Consider the following 22,183-nt stretch of genomic DNA (forward strand, 5'->3'; position numbering starts at 1 on the left):
TGTTACCTTTATGTGTACAAAGGAAATTGTGCCCTTAAATGATCAAGAAAAACAGGTGTGTTTCCCCTGGGTAATGAGATTGTGGTTTATTTTCTTATTTTTGCTTATCTATATTTTCTGCAATGAGCATGTATTATTTGTGAAACTATATATAAAAATATATAATATATATTTTTAACATATATATAATTTTAATTTTAAAAAACACACACTTTTCTTTCTAACTCTTGGCCTATATCCCTGGTTTTTGACTCAAATTTAGCCAGACCCTTTCCAACCTCTTTACTCCTCCTGTTCAGGTGAACTGCCAAAAATCAGCAGACTTCAGTTTGGGAAGAGATTTTTTTTTGGAAGAGATTAATTTCCTCACTCTTGAACTTCTAAAAACAGCCCAGTTTTTCTTCTGCCTCTCACCAAGCAGTGATTGATGCTACACCTGCCTCTGATGTGACAAAACCGAAGCCATGAATCAAAGCTTTCTATGATTCTTGGGCATTCTGAGGCTGGTGAAAGCACTAGCCAGGGGCCCTGAGACGTGTGAAGATGCTCTGTGTGGGGGTTATTCTGCCTCGGGCACTTTGGAGGGTAACACCTGCTATCACTAACCTTTGATATGTTGCTCTGCTTTTTCAGATTTTCGACAATGAAGCCAAAGACCTGGAGAGAGAAGTTTGCTTTATTGATATTGCCTGCGATGAAATTCCAGAGCGCTACTACAAAGAATCTGAGGTAAGCGACAGTTGGGATGAGATGTGGAAGATTCATTCATTCATTCCACAACTATTTCTTAAGTGCCTCCTAACTTGGGAGGATGCCATCTCTCGTTGTGTGGATTCAATTTGCTTTCATGTCTTGCTGGTTCTTTTTGCAAGTCTCAAAATTAAGTCCCTAACTCTTCAGGGACCATCATTGGCCCTGGCCGTTACTCAATCTCCACTTAGTTTTCCTGTCTCCCAACTCTGCCATCATTTTTGGCAACGTCAGTATCCATAGGGCTGGACCATCCAACACACTGGCCTCGCTGAAAAACAACAGTCTCCCCAATTACATGCGCTATTTTTTTTTTTTTTGAGATGGAGTCTCACCCAGGCTGGAGTGCGGTGGTGTGATCTCACTGTGGCGTCTGCCTCCCAGGTTCAAGCCATTCTCCTGCCTCAACCTCCTGAGTATCTGGGATTACAGGCACCCACCACCATACCTAGCTAATTTTTGTATTTTTAGTAGAGATGGGGTTTCACCCTGTTGGCCAGGCTGGTCTCCAACTTCTGACCTCAAATGATCAGCCCACCTTGGCATCCCAAAGTGCTGGGATTACAGGCATGAGCCACCTGTGTTTTATTTGTATCTGAATCAATCCTTGAAAACTTTGATAGCTCATTCCAGCACAGCTCCTTTCTCTCAGAACAGCAAGCACCTTAATGAGGGCACCTCCTTTGTTCTTGGCTGAGAAAAAATTTCAGAGAACTTCTTTCTCTCTGGTTTTCAACCTACCAGGATCCATCCTTTGCCTTAGTTCTACCTTCTTGTTATACGGTTTGTGCGAGTCACCATTTATATCCCATTAGTATTTTATTAATGGCTGCTGACGGAACTTGGGTGACCCACTTGTAAATAACATCCCAGCCCTGCAATGACAGCAGATGCAGGGCTATTTTTGTTGGTTAGCGACATGGCACCAATCCCAATATGTTTGGAATCAGGGCCCCAGACTCGTCCTTGAGCCATAACACGTGGACCTTGAAACTCTTCTCCCAGAGTCATTAAGGCTGATGGGAGACACTAAATAAACTTACTCAAGATGAATTCTGTCGTTACACAAATAAACCAGGCTTCCGACGTGGTTCAGATTTCTTTTGCCTCCACATTTTGGGGTTCATTTCGGTATAAAAGTCTTAACCTGATCTTAGCAAATGCTCGGCTGCTTAATTGCAGGCGCGTATCTTCAGCTGCTGTCCCTGAAAGGGCTGGGGAGAGGCTGATGTGGATCACTCTGTGTTGCTCATCTCCACCCAAAGGGTGAGCGTTTTAACATCATCAGCTTTCATTATGCTCTGCGGCCAACCACACCTATGCATTTTAAGATAAACAAAGTTAAATGCTCCCTACGTAACTATGAACCCGCCGAAGAGGGAACAGGGCCACTGACCTTCCCCTTGTCTCGCTCCACAGAAATCCTGTAGTTTGATGTCAAGTCCGCCAGTGCTTAATGGAGCTCTGATGATGTGCAGAGCATTGTGCAAAGCACTCCTGTGACGCCTCGGGCCCCCCCGGGCTGCTGTCCTATCTGGACCTCCCAGCCCTCTTTGGGAGCTCTGGGCCTTCCAGGAAAGCAGGGTTGCCAGAAAACTCTGAACTAATTTCAGCTTTTCCTCCCAGTGTGCTTTGGCGTGGTTCTGCCTGGACTTCAGGGAGTTCCCTCCTGATTCAGTAGGAAGTCTTGATACAAATATAGAATATTAATGAAGAAATCAAGTCTCATTTCTAGTCAACGTGCCTGACTCATTTCCCTGTGCTCTGTGCCCCCAAAGAACCTCCACTAGAAAGCTTCCTTTCATTCACATAGACATTCGAGGAGCTTTTCCTTCATGCTTCACAGGGTCGCTCATGGGCACGTCCGTACCTCTTTCCCTGGGTCCTAAAGTATTCTTCCCTGGATGCAGCTTGGCCAAAGAGATGAGTGGTAAAGAGTCCAGTAATTATTCATCCAATAAATATTTATGGAGTCCTCACTGAGTGTCACATGCAATGTTAAGATGGGGATGTCTGGGCATGGTGCCTCACGCCTGTAATCCCAGCACTTTGGGAGGCGGAGGCAGGCAGATCACTTGAGTTCAGGAGTTCGAGACCAGCCTGATCAACATGGTGAAAACTCTACTAAACATACAAAGATTAGCTGGCAGGGTGGTCAGCTACTCGGGAGGCTGATGCATGAGAATCGCTTGAACCTGGGAAGTGGAGGCTGCAATGAGCTGAGATCACAACAGAGTGAGAAACTGTCTCAAAAAAAAAAAAAAAAAGACACAGCAATGAGCCAAAGAGATGCTTAGGGTCTCTCCCTTCAGGACACTTCCAATCTAACAAATACCATGCGAACAGTAGAGAAATAGTCACACAGATACATATGGAGTTCAGAGTCACAAGTACAGGAAGGCAGGTACAGGGAGAGACTGTGATAAGGAAACTGAATTTAAGAGGATAGGATCAGGAGACATGCTATGGAAAAAATGACAGTTCAGGCCGGGCACAGTGCCTCACTCCTGTAATCCCAGCACTTTGGGAGGCTGAGGCAGGCAGATCACCTGAGGTCAGGAGTTTGAGACCAGCCTGGCCAACAGAATGAAACCCCAACTCTACTAAAAATACAAAAATTGCCTGGGCATGGTGGCATGCACCTGTAGTCCCAGCTACTCAGAAGACTGAGGCAGGAGAATCACATAAAGTCCCAGCGACTCAGGAGGCTGAGGTTGAACCCAGGAGGCGGAGGTTACAGTGAGCCGAGATCGCACCACTGCAATCCAAATGGGCAACAGAGAGAGACTCGGTCTCAAAAAAGAATAATAATAAAAAATAAATGAAGCTGAGGTGTCATAGGATCTAAATTATGCTTTTAAAAGATTGTTCTGGATGGAGAATGGCCTGGAGAAGAACAGAGTCAGGAGACCACCAAGGTCACTATTGTTATTTATATTATCGGTTACTTAGGTTCTATCGTGGCTTGTGCTAGAGGGCTGGCGGCAGAGATGGAGAGGAGCAGATGGTTTTGAGGTATATTTTGAAGATGAGTTGACAGGGATTGCTCATGGATTGGATGTGGGGATGAGGTTGAAGGAGGAGTTGGGATGGCCTTAAGGATTCTGGCTTGGGCGACTGATAGATGGGGGTGCTGCTTACTGAAATGGGAAGATGAGAAGAGAGGTATACGTTGGAGAAAGATGAGTGGATTTTGTGATGTCACTGAAGCATCTAACACAAACAGAAATGAGTCTGGAGCTTAGGTGAGAGATCTGGGCTGGAGACCAATTTGAGAGTATTTGGCGAATAGGAGATTTAAAAATCCTGGGGATGGATGAGAGGAAGAAAGCATGAAATATAAATGGGAAAGGGGTCCAAGTCCGAGCCTTCAAGGATGGCAGCATATGGAGATCAGGTTGAATCTAAAAGAATCAGGAATCTAAAAGAATTGGTCAGAAAGTTAGGAGGAAAACACGGAAATGCACCAAGGAATGCAAGTTTCAACAGGAGGAGAGTGACCAGAGGCGCTGAATGCTGCCGAGAGATCGAGTAGGAAGAGAATGGAAAACTGTCCGCTGGAATGGTTCTCAACTGGGGGTGATTATTGCCTCACGAGGATGCTTGGCAATGCCTATAGACTTGGTTGTCAAAACATAGGAGGTGCTACTGGTATCTAGAGTGCAGAGGCCAGGGATGCTGCTAAAATCCTCTACAGCACAGACAGCCCCTCACAACAAACAATTATCTGGCTCCAGCCGGGCGCGGTGGCTCACGCCTGTAATCCCAGCACTTTGGGAGGCCGAGGCAGGTGAATCACAAGGTCAGGAGTTCAAGACCAGCCTGGCCAACATGGTGAAACCTCGTTTCTACTAAAAATTCAAAAAATTAGCTGGGCATGGTGGTAGATGCCTGTAATTCCAGCTACTCGGGAGGCTGAGGCAGGAGAATCACTTGAACCCGGGAGGCCGAGATTGCACCACTGCACTCCAGCCCAGGCGACCGTGCGAGACCCCGTCTTAAAAAAAAAAAAAAAAAAAAAAATTATCTGGCTCCAAATGTCCACAGTGCCAAGTCTGGGAAGTCTTGTTCTACAGGAAGAGGTGACTGAATTGAAGATGGGTGGAACTCTGGATTCAGCTTTGACACTCAGGGCCACCCCTGGCCTGTCCTGGAGTCTTAGGGTTACTAAATGGATGCAGGAGAAGCGGCCCCATAGGGCTGAGCCCTGCACACTCATCATCCATTGTGCTACCTCCCAGGGGATCTGCTGGCCTCTGTAACAGATGGAATTCCTCCTCCGAGGACCTGGCAGCCGGACCACAAAGGGCTATAGGTACCATCGGAAGCCTGCAGTAAAATCTTAGAAAAAGCATTCCCCCGGGGCGACTCCCTTGTGACCCCAGCCCCACCACCTTCAACAGGCCAGAATACAGACTGCAGTCTGAACCCACCCAAAGGAAGAGGGGCGAGTTTCCTGGGCTGTTTTGGTGGTTGTGTCTACTGTAAACATGCCAGGGACTGGGAAGAAGAGGAACAACCGATTCAGAAGGCAAACCATTTCCAAACAAATGTCTAACTGGCACACGGTAAATAATTAACACCCTCCACCCCACCACAGGAGTTTCCTTCTAAAATGAAATCTGGCCTTGTTCTTTGCTTAAAACCCCTCACTGGCCCTCCTTTAGAGTTCAGCTCACACAGTACTCCCCCTTCCTGAGTTTTCCTGGGCATGCCCCCACCACTGCTGGTCTGGAGGCAGCAAAGTTCTGGTCCGTGGCTTCTAGATCATGCTAGATTATGCTAGCTCATCGCTATGGCATGAGCTCTGCGAAGACAAGAGCTGGCTCTTTCCCAGCCGCTGCTACAGCACCAGTGCTTAGCAGGCGCTCACTCAATGGTTGCTGAATGAATGAGTGAAGGCGAGGGACTTTGCTTTTTTTCTTCCAGCGGTGACAATTTCAGAGCAAGCACTATCAAAGAAAATGAATTCGTTGTCATTAAGCAAGCAGTTGTGAATCAGAGTTCCTTTTTTTTTTTTTTTTTAATCGGAGGCATCCAGCTTCATGGGCCTTTTCTTCCCATCCATCTTTGTAAGTTGACGATGTCAGCGTCCTAAATAGAAACGCTCTTTATGTGAGGAAGCCGGATGCTGATGGGCTGAATCTGTTCCTGGATTTTTTTGATGCTGATGAATCCAGACCAGGGTTATCTGGGTTGCTCCTCTCCACCCAGCTACTGTCACACACACACGGCCATCCAGGCCAAAGGAGGAGATGAAAGCACTTTCCTTTCTTTTTCCACTTCTCCCTGGAAACCTTTGAGCCACACAATCAAGACTGCCTCTCTTGTGAAGGTGACCAGAGCTTGGAATTTTCCACTGGGTGCCCTGTGCCCGATGGCCCTCCTGCCATCACCACTAACCAGGGATTCAGAAGCATGCTTTGGGGATTCAGGACCAGCTGATAGCCCAGCTCAGTGCTTTCCTTATTCTCATTTTTGTTGTGTTGCTGTTTCCTATTAGGGCCTGAACTTCAGTTCTCAAAAACCTCTTAGCTTCAAGTTTGTTCTCATAGTCATTAATGGACTCTGCAGGGCAGTGCTGTATTGTGGGAGTGGGGGGGGTGGAAATTAGTGTGATTTTTTTCAGGCAGAGAGAGCCCCTCCATTAATCACACAGACCACTGAGACCCTGCCTACCCATAAGAGTCATAAAGCTGTTTGCACCATGTCTCATGTAAAATGACCATCATCAACACTAAAGCAGGAAAAGGGGTGAAGCCAAAAGCTGAGCAGGTTGGACTGGTTATGTGGCTGATACATAGCGTCTTGCTACTGCCAAGATTTTCATCCCAGCTCCTTGATTATCTGCCAAGATTTCAAGGTGAAGATCCCAGCAGAGGAATGAGGAACTCTGCACGATAAGTCGGAGCATGCCTGCAGAGGCCACAGGCAGTGCGGCCATACCCGCAAGGCTGAGTTGGCAGTTTTGGGGTGCAAGAACAAACCTCAACTTCTAGCCTGCAGGACTAGCCCAGGCTGGAGAATCTGAAAGCCATGCTGGGAGAGATCTAACCCAGAGGCCTTTGATGTTGGCTCCTAGTCAAGTTCAAGTCCGGTACTTTCGCCTCCATTCACTGCAGTAGTTCATGAGGTCTGGCTTCCATCATGAGATGGGGAGTGACCAAAGAAAATGGCATCTATATTGGCCTCCTGGGGGCTGCCACCTGCAGCAATCTCCCCTAGACACAAATGTGTAGGTTGTGTGCAGCTTCTCAATCTTCGGACATACCTCCAGGGCAAAGGAAGAGAAAGAAAAAGGACTGTCTTTCCTAGTCAAGGAAGTAGAAGTAGAGAGTTGTGTGTGTGTGTGCTTCCCTGTTTAAATCTTCATTGATTTATGTAATGAAAAGCAAAGGAGTCTGTAGCCCAGAGGTTCTCAACTACGGGCAAATTTGTCTCCCAGGGCCATCTGGCAATACCTGGAGACATTTTTGATTGTTGAAACTGGATAGGGCTTGTTATGAATCTAGCCAGTAGAGGTCAGGGAGGCTGCTGAACATCAAAATGGGCCAGGTGCGGTGGCTCACACCTGTAATCCAGCACTTTGGGGGAGGCTGAGGCGGGAAGATCACTTGAGGCCAGGATTTCAAGACCAGCCTGGGCCACACAGCAAGACCCTATTTCTACAAAAAATAAATAAATAAATAAAAATAAATTATTTGGGCATGATAGCATGTGCCTATAGTCCTAGCTACTCAGGAAGCTGAGATGAGAGGATCACTTGAGCCCAGACGTTTGAGGCTACAGTGAGCCATAATCATGCCACTGCACTCCAGCCTGGGAAACAGAGCGAGACCCTGTCTCTAAAAAAGAAAAGAAAACAAAAGAAAAAAGAAAAGAATCCAAAATGCACCACAACAGAGAATTAACCAGCTCCAAAATGTCAAGTATGCCAAGATCAATAAACGCTGACATAGACCAATCCAAGGAAAAGAAACTTAGTAAAATCTATTGGTATCAAGACTCATTAATGAATTCCTTTAGTTAGCATTTACTAAGCACCTACTGTGTGCCAGCTCCATGCTAGGCATTGTGGGTACAAAAACAAGATTATGTCAGCCCTCAAAGGTCCTGTCTTCTACTGCCTTTTGAATTGATCTTCTTGTTACAGATGAAGCAATTTCTCATCCCCTTTATTTTGGAGGATATAAAGGCCATCTTACTAGTGATAAATACAGCATAGTAAGTTGAATGGGGGAAATTTGCAATTTTTTGTACTCAGGGAGCAACAAAGGAGAAAGAATAACATGAGGCTGTCCTAGAAGCATGGGCCCCTGACGTGGCATAATTGAATGTTTTTCAGACAGAATTTGATTTTGAACTTTCCCCTTAAGTTGGGTGACTAAGTCTCCAGGTCCCTGGGTCATAGCCTTCCTGGACCAAGAACTCCTTGGCAGCCAGTTCATTGGTCCCCACAGATCTAAATATCTGTTGAATTCTCTCTTAAGGGAGAGAACACAGAACAAAAAGAGATACATCTAGCTTTTCCAATAACTGTCAAGGGTGAGAGATTAAATGTTATTTGCTAAGGACCGGCCCTCAGAAAGGGAACAGAGAGATCAACTAAGTAAATATTGTCATATTTAGCTGTACCCTTCAGTACAAAGAGCTTCATCCAAATCATTCGGCTCCCTCAAATGAAAAATATTTTCATTCTGGTCTACGTCTTGGCCTTTGAGGATGGTAAAGATTTTCCGTTACCTCTAATGGCCAGATTTAACACAGCTGCCTCATGCCGGGGTACATCGTTAAGTTCACTTTGTTGTGCTGTTATTATCATTTTTTTTCCCCTTTCCCCCAAGTCCATCTGTTTCTTTCTGAGAGTAATGCAGCTGTTTTGCAGTGGGTTCCAACTTACTGGGGCCTGCATGCTTCTTGGAAAATAAGAGGACTTGATGACATCACTGGGATGGGGAGAAGTCCCTGCTGCCAAAGGGGTCCCTGGTGGGAGCCTCTAAAACTGGAGGGTGAGGGAAGAAGCCTGGAAAGGAGATTCTAGAGAAGGGTCCCCAGCAGCTGCCGCATCGCGGGCCCTGAGCCCTCTCCCCTTCCAGGGTCTGGATGATGCCAGTGCTGTTAGAAATTGAGAGAGAAGGCCAGGCACAGTGGTTCACACCTGTAATCCCAGCACTTTGGAAGGCCGAGGCGGATCACTTGAGGTCAGGAGTTCGAGACCAGCCTGGCCAACATGGTGAAGCTCCATCTCTACTAAAAATACAAAAATTAGCAGGATAAAGATACAAAAATTAGCCAGGTATGGTGGCAGGCGCCTGTAATCCCAGCTACTCAGGAGGCTGAGGCAGGAGAATCACTTGAACCCAGGAGGCGAAGCTTGCAGTGAGCCAAAGATGGTGCCACTGTACTCCAGCCTGGGTGACAGAGTGAGACTCTGTTGAAAAAAAAAAAAAAAAAAAAGAGGCCGGGCACAGTGGCTTACACCTGTAATCCTAGCACTTTGGGAGGCCGAGGCAGGCAGATTGCCTGAGCTCAGGAGTTTGAGACCAGCCAGGACAACATGGTGAAAACCCATCTCTACTAAAATACAAAAAATTAGCCAGGTGTGGTGGCACATGCCTGTAATCCCAGCTACTCGGGAGGCTGAGACAGGAGAATTGTTTGAGGAGGCAAAGGTTGCAGTGAGCTGAGATCACACCATTGCAGTCCAGCCTGGGTGACAGGGCCAGACCCTGTCTCAAAAAAAAAAAGAAACCCATGATCTGGTTGGGAGGATATGGTATAATGACACAAATGCTAAGTGACAGTACAGAACGAGGCAGCAAGAGAAATACATTCACACAGTCATGTGTGATCTACTTTCCTCAAACTTGTACACACAGTCATCCCCAGAGGATTCCCAGGACTGGTCAGGGAAGACTTTATAGGAGAGGTGGAATCGGAGCTGGGCCTTAAAAACAAAATAGGTTTATGTTCATTTTTTGCTCATAAATTAATACATGATCCTTGTAAAAAAATTCCGACATGATACAAACACAAAACAGAGCAAATCTCCTATGATCCCTCATCACAGACATCGCTGTTGTTCAAGTTGGTGTTTATACTTAAACATAATGCATAAATAGTATTATTTTATAAAACTAAACTCACGCTATGCACACCATCTTGCAACATGCATTATTTCACTAACCACATAAGCTTGCCATTTTTCTGTGCAGCACACGCCTGTCTAGTGAGTTTTAGGTGGCCGAATAATATGCCAATGAAGGCCAGGTTGAGTGGCTCACGCCTGTAATCCCAGCACTTTGGGAGGCCAAGGTGGGCAGATCGCTTAAGCTCAGGAGTTCGAGACCCACCTAGGCAACATGGCAAAACCCCATCTCTACAAAAAATACAAAAATTAGCCAGGTGTGATGGCACATGCCTGGAGTCCCAGCTACTCTGGAGGCTGAGGGAAGAGGATCACTGGAGGCTGAGGGAAGAGGATCACTTGAGCCTGGGAGTCGGAGGCTGCTGCAGTGAGCCGAGATCCTGGGCAGCAGAGCAAGACCCTACCTCAAAATAATCATAATAGTAATAATAATAATAATAAGCCAGTGTACGATGGTGCCATGTGTACATCAGTCTCCATTTGATGGACATTTAGGGTGTTTCCATTCTTATTACGGTACTGCAAGAAACATCCATAGATATATTTTGGGAGTTGTTCTAATGTCTCTGTAGAATAAATCTAAAAGTGAAACTGTTGAGTCAATGGATATATGGGTTGAAATTTTCCTAGATATAACAAAATTGCCCACACCCTGCGGCTACATTAAATTGCCCCGACTCACACTTGGATGGGAGCAAACTCAAGTCTGAAGATGTGTGAGATGGAATGGACAGTGTAGTGAATGGCTGAAAATGAGGAGTCTCAGTGCATAGTCAAGGGTCAGTGAGGCACAAGGGAAAAACATTGAGTGCCAAGCCAATGAATTTGGACTGTATTCTGCAGGTCGCAGAGAGTTTTCAGAGCAGGGGTCAGCAAAAATAAAAAATTCTGTTGGCCAAGAAAAAAGAAAAAGCAGGGGTCATCAGACCATGCAAGGGGACTCTACTTGTGACCTCACCAGAGGGGCTGACTCTCTTGTGGGGATGGTGAGGGCAGGCTCCTGAGTGCCCAGAGGTTTAGGACCCTTCAAATCCATCAACCTACATCTTTCCCTCTTCTGCTACCCTCTTTCATGAACAAATTGTCTTCAGCCATCTTGACAACAATAAGATTTTATTAATGAATAGGAACATTTGGAAATAAAAAGGCGTTAAACAGTAGTCCAGTCCTCAGCAACCCTGGCTGCGCCATTTTCAGACCAATAATTGGCAACTTGCTTCCCAAGAAACAATGAGGTATTCTTTTTCAGACCTCATTTCTTCCAAACCCAGGAAAGATGAGATGCCAAGTCTCGCTGAAGCACCGTGCCTAGTGCTGATCTTAAAAGCCACTGCTGTTCTCTTGGCCTAATAATGCGAAGCTACCTCAGCATTTGGATCAAACCCCATTTTTACTGGGATTACTACAAAAAGTGGTAGTGCCCAACTTTGTCCTAGAGAAAGAGTTTTCATTTTTTTAAATTTTTCAAGGGGGGAAAAAAAAAACATTTAAACTGCTGCAGTAATTGGCATGAATGATGTTCCCCAGAACTCAGTGTTCAGAGCAGCAGTTGCAAATCCTACCAATTGAATTTGGTAGTGAAATGCCAGACCAAGTAGGTCAAACAAAGTCAAGGCATATGAATTCCTAAATGCCAGATCAAAACCAGAGATTCTAAACCTCTGCCAGTAGTGGAATTGCTGACTGTGGCATCGTGGGTCATTGAATCAATAGAAAGAGCCCTTGGGGGCCAGGTTCAGTGGCTCACACCTGTAATCCCAGCACTTTGGGACGCCAAGGCAGGCGGATCACTTGAGGTCAGGAGTTCGAGACCATGGCAAAACCCTGTCTCTACTAAAGATACAAAAATTAGCTGGGCATGGCAGCATGCACCTGTAGTCCTAGGTACTAGGGAGGCTGAGGCATGAGAATTGCTTGAATCTGGGAGGCGGAGGTTGCAGTGAGCTGAGATCGCGCCACTGCACTCCAGCCTGGACAACAGAGTGAGACTTTGTCTCAAAAAAGAAAGAAAGAAAGAACCCTTGGGGAAATCACCCTATCACCCTATATCCCAAAAGGAACAGACCAGGGAAGGAAGAATTCATCCAAGCAAAACATTCATGGAAGGGAGAAACAGTTGGGCTTTTCATAGAGGGATCTGTGCAAAAGATAACCCCTAGAACCTATAAATTGGGATTCCCAACTTGTGTGCTCTGTGTCTAGATGATTCAGCCCTAATGTGGTGAGGGCCTTGGCTCTGGGAGCCTCCCAGGCGGTCACAGCCACTGCATTTGATCATCATCAATTATGTGTCTGAGTCCCTCCCTCCCTTCCAAAGAATGGACAGATGGACAGATGGGATGGAGAAGTGAGATGACGTCAAAGGCAAGGCATGGAAAGTGACCAGCACAGTCCCTGGCACACAGTAAGCATTTCATAAGTGTTCCCTTCTCTCTGCTTTGACCCTGGCTTCGAGCTCTGCAGATGAGTTGCAGGAATGGTGGCTCCGTGGAAACCATGTGTCTTTGGAAAGTGGCCACTATGAGTGGCGTCACAGGAGTTTGTTTGCGTGTCGCTTTTCCCTTGTCGGTGTGAGTGGAGAACAGGAGCAGAGGTGTGATACCAATAGCTCCAGCTCTCAGGATCATGGGATCCTCTGCCGGCTGAGCAAGATCCTGCAGAAGTTACAGCCATTTGTGCTGCTGAGACTTTTCAAAAAAAAATGTGTTATTGCCTCTGTTATGGTTTAACCTGAATTCCGGATGGCACTTGTCTCTGCTACTTCACCTCGAAGAAACCTTAGAAGTTACATTTTCTGTTTGTTGTGCCAAGTCTGGACCATCTGTGGCACTGCAGTGCCGGGATGGTACCCAAGGCAGTATTGCCATGCTATCTCTGTCTGCCACGAGCCTTCTTACAGCTGTACTATAGAAAACTAACATTTAAGACTTTCAAAGAAGGAAGCAAGAGCTGAAGGGCCCAGGGCTCTCAGCCAGGAGTGAACAGATACAAGCTCTTCTTCAGTTCCATCTCATGGAGAATTTCCCTCTGTAATTTTTTTTTTTTTTTTTTTTTTTTTGAGACAGTGTCTCACTCTGTCAGCCAAGCTGGAGGGCAGTAGCATGATTTCAGCTCACTGCAACCTCTGCCTCCTGGGTTCAAGTGATTCTCCTGCCTCAGCCTCCTGAGTAGCTGGGACTACAGGTGCACGCCACCACACCCAGCTAATTTTTGTATTTTTGGTAGAGACAGGGTTTCACCATGTTGGTCAGGCTGCTCTCGAACTCCTGACTTCAGATGATACACTCGCCAAAGTGCTGGGATTACAGGCATGAGCCAATGCACCTGGCCCTGCTCTGTTCTTTCAAGAAAACAGGCAACGAGTCCACACAAGTTGCTCAGAACTGGGGCCAGCTGCATCAGCCCCTACTGTTTTTAGTCTTATTAAAGTAAAACACCAGAACTTCTTGGCCTTTAGAACAGAGTTCCCAAATCAGGTCAGCATCACCCAGGGAGGTTTTGAAAACTGGAGATATCCGAGTCCCACCTTAGACCAACCCAACCAGACTCAACTGGTCTGGGACCCAAGAATCAGTGTATAAATGCACCAGGTTTGGGAAAATGGCCTCAGAGCAGAGCTTCCCATCTTTTTTCATGCCTTGACAGGTAGAAAGTGTTTCGTTTTGGCCAGGCGCGGTGGCTTATGCCTGTAATCCCAGCACTTTGGGAGGCCAAGGCAGGCGAATCACCTAAGGTTGGGAGTTCGAGACCAGCCTGACCAACACGGAGAAACCACATCTCTACTAAAAATACAAAAGCAGCCAGGCATGGTGGGGGGCACCTATAATCCCAGCTACTCGGGAGCCTGAGGCAGGAGAATTGCTTGAACCCTGGAGGCAGAGGTTGCGGTGAGCCAAGATTGCGCCATTGCATTCCAGCCTGGGCAACAAGAGCGAAACTCCATCTCAAAAAAAAAAAAAAAAGAGAAAGTGATTCGTTTTGATTGACACATCGAGGAGGAGCTCCTGGTTAAGATGACCAAACCCCGAGGTCAGAAGGCCCAGTCTGTTACTCAAGGGCTGCGGGAGCAATATGCCTTATCATATCTACTATCCATTCACCATAGGGAAGCTTTGCCTAAGAGAGCTCAACTTATTGAGGTCAAGGTTTTAAACCACTTTATTGTTACTTAATTTGGGGAGGGGAGATGCAGGGGGGTTAGCAATGTAAGCCTGCCCAATCCCCGATTGTGAGAGAGGTCAGTGCCTTTGAATTTTGTTCTGTCTGTCGGGAATCTGATACCATCTGTAGAATCAGGTCCGAAGTCTTCCTTGACAGCTACTAGCATTAATTATAACATACGTTTGTGCAGTTATTTTCGTAAGTTGCTTCTGATTTGGGGGTGGCTTCAGATTGACACTCATTTAAGTTTATTTCCTCCAACCAAAGACTCTAGGCCGGCTGTGGTTGTTCACGCTTGTAATCCCAGCACTTTGGGAGGCCAAGGCGGGTGGATCACTTGAGGCCAGGAGTTCGAGACCAGCCTGGCCAACCTGGCAAAAGCCTGTCTCTACTACAAATACAAAAATTAGACAGGCGTGGTGGCAGGCACCTGTAGTCCCAGCTACTCGGGAAGCTGAGGCAGGAGAATCACTTGAACCCAGGAGGTGGATGTTGCAGTGAGCCGAGATCGTACCGTTGTACTCCAGCCTGGGCAACAAGTGAGATTCTGTCTGAAAACAAAGACAAAACAGAAAAAGACTCTGATAGTTGTCCACCAGGTCCTCTGGCTAAATCTTCTCCAAGCCCTTTCTTCGTTTAGCACTCTAAGAATCTGCAACAATGACTATGATGTTTGAAGTGGCATTTTTCTCCTTGAGAAATAAGACCTGACGAGCGATTCTCTCCTCCACATCTAGTTATTCAGACTCCAAATACAACTGTTCAGCTTCTGTTCCAAAAATACCCAAGAAAGAATAAGTGTTATTAAGGTGCTTGTCTTCGTCTTTTATTATTAAGAGGCCCAGAGAAAGACATATAATTACTAGCTCATTAGCTTGGGCCTTAGAATTTTCAACGAAAATTCCTCACAAAATTGCTAAACCTGGTTTTACAGGGTATGGAACTAACTTTTGAGAAAAATAAATGCCACCATTTAGAGTCTCACTCTGTCGCCCAAGCTGGAGTGCAGTAATGCAACCACGGCTCACCACAACCTCCACCACTCCAGACTCAAGCGATCCTCCTACCTCAGCCTCCTGACTACTGGCACATGCCACCACACCAGCTATTTGTGTGTGTGGGTGTGTGTGGGTGTGGGTGTGTCATGATGGGGATCTTGCAATGTTGCCTAGGCTGGTCTCAAACTCATGGGCTCAAGTGATCCACCTGCCTCAGCCTCCCAAAGTGCTGGGATTACAAGTGCAAGCCACCACTGCACCCGGCCAACATTGTCTCCATTTTATAGATAAGGAAACTGAGGCTTAGAGAGTCTAAGTAACTGGCTGGAAGTTTCAGGGAGCCTGGATTCAAACCCCAAAGTGTCCTACCCCAAAGATTATGCTTCGCCTACACCAAGTAAGACTCCTTCAGGTAAAGCTAGACGTACAAACAACTGTTGTCTTTGGAAATCACTCTAAGAAATAGTTCCCTCCTTAAATATATCTTCCCAACGCCGAGTCTCAGTGACTAAATCATCTTAGGAAAAGACTGGTATGTAGAAAAAGAAGGGCCTTTGAGCCAGTTGGTTACCTGATCGGATAGAACTCCACTCCTCATCTTTGGGGAGAAATTTCCTCTTTACAAACATTCCAGAACATAGTGGGTTGGCCGAAAGCAGCTTGGGTCTGTAAAAAAAAACCAAAAACTAAAAACTAGCCATCCTCCATTATAGAATAGAAACCTTTTTTTTTTTTTTTTGACAGGGTCTCACTTTGTTGCCCAGGCTGGAGTGCAGTAGCACCATCACAACCCACTGCAGTCTCGACCTCCCAGGTTTAAGCCATTCTCCTGCCTCGGCCCCCTAAGTAGCTGGGACTACAGGTGTGCACCACCACACCCAGCTAATTTTTGGAGGTTTTTTGTGTGGAGACAGGGTTTCACCATGTTAGGTTTCCCAGGCTGGTCTCGAGCTCCTGAGCTCTGACCACCTGCCTGCCTTGGCCTCCCAAAGATGACACGTGTGAGCCACCACACCCGGCCCAGGAAGCTATTTTAAAAAAGAAAAAAAAAAAGCCATTAGTCACCGAAGAACCCATCTACAGACCCTAATTCAGAAATATTTGTTTTCTCACTTTAGCATCCACACGATAGTCTTAGAGTTAAATAACTTGCCCAGGTTCACACAGTAGTTACTGGAGCTGAAATTCAAACCTGGGGGCAGGGCATGGGTTCTCTCACTTCAAAGCCTCCTCAGTTCATCTCTCAGTTCTGCTCCACAGATCTGAGAACCCCACAAGGTGCTCCCGGGCATGGTAAACAGTGAAATATATTGTATCAAACAGTGAAGGGAGAAACAGCCTGAAGAATCCACTCATCACTTTTACCTGCTTTATATACTGGGATTCCAAAAGTGCATTTGGAGAAACAAAATAAGTTCTGAAGCTCAAATAAGTTTGAAATCTAAAAGTGGAAATATTTTATTGTCTTCAAATTACAGACTGATTGGCTTATTGAACATCTCTACCCTGGTTTCTGTTTGACAAGTTGGAGGCCTAAATTTCCCAAGATAATACAGCACACAAGGAGCAAGCTAGACTTAGGGACAGTTAATCTGGTGCTGATCACTGTTGGCATATTGCAACTCATCGAGATATTTGTCAGCCTATTATCAGCTTTTGATTTAATAAACTTAAGCTATCTCTAGACCAAATTGTAGATCCTCAGTAGGAATGTGGGCTGTTAATGCCTCTCCATAGCCTTCATCTAAAGAGCACTGCTAAAATCAGAGTGGAGAACAGCCTCAAGTTCAAAGGCTGCAAACCGAGCCAGGTTCTAATAAGCTCCCTTTATGGGAGGAGCTGGGTTCCTGGCCTCTCACTGTCTCATGTATTAAGGTGGGGTCCTCTCCAGTGTGCCCTTGAATGACCTTATTGCTTTTGATTAGAGGTTACCTTGAACTATACTCGTATTGCCAAAAGGAACAGGTTAGTGTTCTGCAACAGGATGTTAGAGAGACATCTCTTGTTGTTCTGGAACTGGGAACCAGGCCCAAAGCTGGGGACAAAGAGGAATTGGGACTCCACATTCACCAGGCAGCTGCTAATCACCAGTGGCCCAGATGACCTTCTTCCCACAGCTCTGATTGCCCCTGTCTCCCCCTTCCCTAGGCCCTATGTGGAGATGGAGGAGGGGAGTTTGTAGTCATTGGGAGTATACTTCTTGCCTAACGCCAATCCCATGTGACAAGAGTAGTATTCTGAGAGAATCAACTACAGTAGCTGGGGCATCTGCAAAAAAAAAGCTGGCTATAGGCCCAGCACAGTGGCTCATGCCTGTAATCCCAGCACTTTGGGAGGCCAAGGCGGGAGGATCACTTGAGGCCAGGAGTTCGAGACCAGCCCAGACAACATAGCAAGAGCCCATCTACAAAATATTTTTAAAACTTAGCTGGGCCCAGTGGCACATGCCTGTAGCCTCAGCTACTCAGGAAGCTGAGGTGGGAGGATTGCTTGAGCCTAAGAGTTCGAGGCTGCAGTGAGCCACGATTGCACCACTGCACTCCAGCCTGGGTGACAGAGCGAGACCCTGACACACACACAAAAAGTAGTTGACTGTTTGCTGAGCCGGGAACTTGCAGGCCCACCCTCAATGCTGCCATCCTGCAAGACTTGGGTGAGACTAGTAAGTGTCCGCAGAAGCTTGCAGAGGAACGTAGAGATTGCACCTGCTGCCCATCTGGAAATTTCTAAAGGAGGAGTTTTGGAAGGATCACGTGGCTAGGGCTGAGATGGAACCATGGGAGTGTGAGCTTGGGAATAGCATGGGCGCATCCCCTTGGGCATTATTGAAAATGCAGATAATAGTGGGCTACTTTTAGTAGCTTGCTTATGAGAATTCTGGGGTGTTTTCTGTGTCTCCAACCAGTTCAGTTCTCCAGCACCAGCTATGTGTCCAACAATTCAATTCAATTAGACACTGTCTATCTGGAGTTAGCATCAGACCCCAGTCCCACAAAGCTGCCCCACTTCTCATTGACAGGCTATAGGCCGGGCACAGTGGCTCATGCCTATAATTGCAGCACTTTGGGAGGCCAAGGCAGGCGGATCACTTGGGGCCAGGAGTTCGAGACTAGCCTGGCCAACAGAGTGAGACTCCATCTCTATTTTTTTACTAAAAAAAAATTTTTTTTTAATCTGGGGTCTCCACGACTCCATCCTCAGGCTCAATAATTTGCTAGAAAGGCTCACAGAACTCAGGAAAACATTTACTTAGATTCACCAGTTTATTATCAAGGATATGACCAGCAGCGGGTAAATGAGAGAGAGGCATCAGGTGAGGTATTGGGGGGTGGAGACTTGGGGCTTCCATGCCCCCTGTGGGTGTGCCATCCTCCCAGCAGGTCAGTGTGTTTAAGCGTTTATGGAGCTCAATCCCAGCACCCCCTCCCTCCCCAGAGGTCAGTGGATGGGGCTGAAAGTTCTAACCCCCTAATCACTTGGTGTTTCTGGTGACCAGAGCCATCTTGAGGCCATCTAGGGCCCCTCACCTGTGTATGTGATCTGAAGGAGCTTGTTATGCATCCCCAAAGTCATCCCCATCACTCAGGAAATTCCAAGAGTTTTCGGAGCATTGTCTTAAGAAGCAGTGACAAAAACCAAATCTATTTTGTATTATATCACAAGGATGAAATGAGAAAGCGAATCTAAAGTGCCTGACACAGACTCTGGTACAGAGCAAGCACTTGAAAACCTTAGCTCCTAGGGTGATTTTTCCCACCTGCCTTCCTTGACTTTCCTCTGGCCACCTCTCTTACAAGTTCTCATTTGCTTTCACCTTCTCCCCAGTTCCTAAAAGGCATCCTGGGGGCTAGAAACCATGGGCTTTTTTTTTTTTTTTTGAGATGGAACCTTGCTCTGTCTCCCAGGCTGGAGTGCAGTGGTGCGATCTCAGCTCACTGCAACCTCTGCCTCTCGGGTTTAAGCGATTCTCCTGCCTCAGCCTCCTGAATAGCTGGGACTACAGGCATGCACCACCACGCCTGGCTAAATTTTTTGGATTTTTAGTAGAGACGGGGTTTCACCATGTTGGTCAGGCTGATCTCAAACTCCTGACCTCAAAAAATCCGCCCTCCTTGGCCTCCCAAAGTGTTGGGATTACAGGTGTGAGCCACGGTGCCTGGCCAAAACCATGGACTATTACATTGTTTTGTGTGATGTGCTCAAATTTCTCATTTGCCTCATCCCTCTTCTTAAAGCAATGAGTTTCAAGTGTTTCTGGCACTGAACTATAACAGAGAAGGGTACAAAACACGCAGAGAAACACTCCCCTTGCCACAGCCTTTCAGTGCCTTTCTACACATCAGATGCACCTTATGAGTCAAGCTCCTTCAAGAGAGTCACTTTGCAGAGAAAAAGCACAAACCGCTCAGGGTTTGCGGTGCATTCTAGTGCCAAGAGCAAATGCTTTAAAAATAGCACTTTAGGTATTAACTGCTAACAAAGCAAGAATTGACTGCTTCTGGCATGATTTGCATTTAGGGTTTTGGGTTTGTTTTTTTTAAGTTGATGCATAGCAGTTGACCTTTTAAGTCAAGTTTTAGGTCAGTTCTCCAGCACATTCTGAAAGCTCCTTAGTTTTGTCTCTTTTTTAAAAAACAGCTTTATTGGCTAGGCGCAGTAGCTCACCACTGTAATTCCAGCACTTTTGGAGGCCAAGGCGGGTGGATCACCTGAGGTCAGGAGCTTGAGACCAGCCTGGCCAACATGGCGAAACCCCATCTCTACTAAAAATACAAAAATCAGCCGGGTGTGCTGGCACGTGCTTGTAATCCCAGCTACTCGGGAGGCTGAGACAGGAGAATTGCTGGGACCTGGGACGTGGGGGTTGCAGTGAGCTGAGATTGCACCATTGCACTCCAGCCCGGGTGACAGAGTGAGACTCCGTCTTTAAAAAAAAAAAAAAAAAAAAAAAAAAAGCTTTATTGAGATATAGATCACATACCATACAATTCAGCCATTTTGAATGTATAGTTCAATGGATTTTACTATAATCACACGTTTACCTCGCCACAATCAAATGTAAAACATTTTCATCACCCCACAAAGAAACCTCATATGTTTTAGCTATCTTCTCCCTACCCTCTCCCCTCACCCATCTCCCAGCCCTCAGCAACCACACTGATGTACTTTCTGTCTCCATAGATTTCCCTGTTCTGGGCATTTCATATGAATAGGGTCACTTAATAAGTAGTCTTTGGGGACTAGCTGCTTTGAAAGCTCCTTGGTTTTATGTGTATCCCTCTTAAGATTCAAGTTCAAGAAATCCTACATTAATTCAGGGCTAAACTTTACTTTCATTGGAGGGGAATGAGAATGAGATCTGCAACACCTTGGAGTCTTCAGGAGAAGTTCCAGAATGGAGAGAAAAAAATCTGACATGTGATATGTGTGTTCATCCATCCCTATTTTAGGGCTGAGGGTTATAGTTACATAATGTAGCAATTCCTGGCTGGAGTTCTTGCTTAGCCTTTTTTCATTCGGCATTTATCAAAAACTTCTCATTTCAATTAACAGGGCAAGCCCCTGTTGGCTATTGCCCTTTGTGGTTCAAATTGAAAGCATAATTAATCATGGAGACTTCATATCTCAGTGAACGTCAGCTAATAAGATTGCCTCCGAGATGCAAGCTCAGCCCCAGCTGGGCCAAGCTCTCCTGTGGGCTTCTCCTTGCACCTTCCAGGTGGGAGACGGATTCTATCCAAAAGGAGGACACAGTTTTACACGGGCTGCTCGAACAAGCCCTTTGCTCTGCCTTGTCCCAGTGTGAGATGGATGAGGCCTGCAGGTGTGGCTGATCCCATAGAGTGGACGCCTTCTAAAGATGTGCCGAAGTCCATCTGGCCCCAGGGAAACAGCCCTGGCACCAGCTCAACCCCCTCGATACAGATGGGCTTTAACTACAAGGGTCCAATTTGCCATCTGCCAAGCCTGGAGAGAATCGGTAGCATCCGGAGCCAGAGATCTCATTGTGGATGAATTTATAAAACCCTGGCTAGAAGAACTTGCAGCCCCACACGTTCCCCACCAGCCAGCTGCCGGGCGAGAGGAGCTGGGCAGGGCTCTTGAGGCAAGAGCATCGCTTGCAGAGAAGTTCCACATCCCCCAGCGGAGCCAGATGCCACTACTGGGGTTCGGTGCTCCATGACCACATGAGTGAGCTGGAAGAGTGACCACAGAACCTAGAAGCCTTGCCTTGTAAAAACCTCTCTGACTCATGTTATGGGTTTGTGTCCCCCCCAAAAAGCTATGTTGAAGTCCTAACCCCCAGAGTGTGAACTTATTTGGGATAGGGTCTTTACAAAGGTAATTAAGTTGAAGTGAGATCATTAGGGGGACCCTAATCCAGTATGATGGGTGTCCTTATAAAAAGGGGAAATTTGGAGCTGAGTGCAGTGGCTCACTCCTATGATCCCAGCACTTTGGGAGGTCAAGGCAGGTGGATCTCTTGAGATCAGGAGTTCAAGACCAGCCTGGGCAACATGGTGAAACCCCATCTCTACTAAAAATACAAAAATTAGCCAGGAGTGGTGGTGGGCGCCTGTAGTCCCAGCTAGTCGGGAGGCTGAGGCAGGAGCATTGCTTGAACCCAGGAGGTGGAGGTTGGATGGCGCCATTGCACTCCAGCCTGGGCAACACAGCAAGACTCTGTCTAAAAAAAAAAAAAAAAGGTGGGGGGGGAGTTTGGACACAGAGACAGACAAGCACAGAGGGAGGATGATATGAAGATGCAGTGAGAATGTGATGACTTCACTCCAGAGTGATGCTTCTACAAGCCAAGGAACGCCCAGGGGAGAGGCACGAAACAGATTCGTCCTCACAGCCCTCGGAAGGACCAGCCCTGATGACACCTCAATTTGGGGCTTCTATCGTCCAGTACTGTGAGACGATAAATTTCTGATGTTTAAGCCAGGAGTCTGTGATATCTTGTTGTCGTTGTTGTTGTTGTTGTTGTTGTTGTCTGTGATACTTGGTACAGCAGGAAACAAATACACTAGGGGAACTAACCCTCCACCCTAAATAGGTACGAATGAAAAACCATATCACATGTTAGATTTCTTTCTCTGCATTCTGGAGCTTTTCCTGAAGC

General features: G+C 46.5%; 2 protein-coding genes across 3 annotated transcripts in view; one reads left to right on the plus strand and one right to left on the minus strand.

Moving 5' to 3' along the window:
• Window positions 1-22,183, minus strand: part of PSMD12 (proteasome 26S subunit, non-ATPase 12) — a 376,293-nt gene that overhangs the window by 287,334 nt on the left and 66,776 nt on the right. The window lies entirely within an intron of this gene.
• Window positions 1-22,183, plus strand: part of PITPNC1 (phosphatidylinositol transfer protein cytoplasmic 1) — a 315,851-nt gene that overhangs the window by 250,351 nt on the left and 43,317 nt on the right. For both annotated transcript variants that reach the window (XM_063656481.1, XM_054459617.2), the window contains exon 5: window positions 634-729. In XM_063656481.1, coding sequence (XP_063512551.1) covers window positions 634-729 — 96 coding nt within the window. The remainder of the gene's footprint in view (window positions 1-633; window positions 730-22,183) is intronic.

The sequence above is a fragment of the Pongo pygmaeus genome, chromosome 19 (genome assembly GCF_028885625.2).
Source record: "Pongo pygmaeus isolate AG05252 chromosome 19, NHGRI_mPonPyg2-v2.0_pri, whole genome shotgun sequence".
Classification (NCBI taxonomy): domain Eukaryota; kingdom Metazoa; phylum Chordata; class Mammalia; order Primates; family Hominidae; genus Pongo; species Pongo pygmaeus.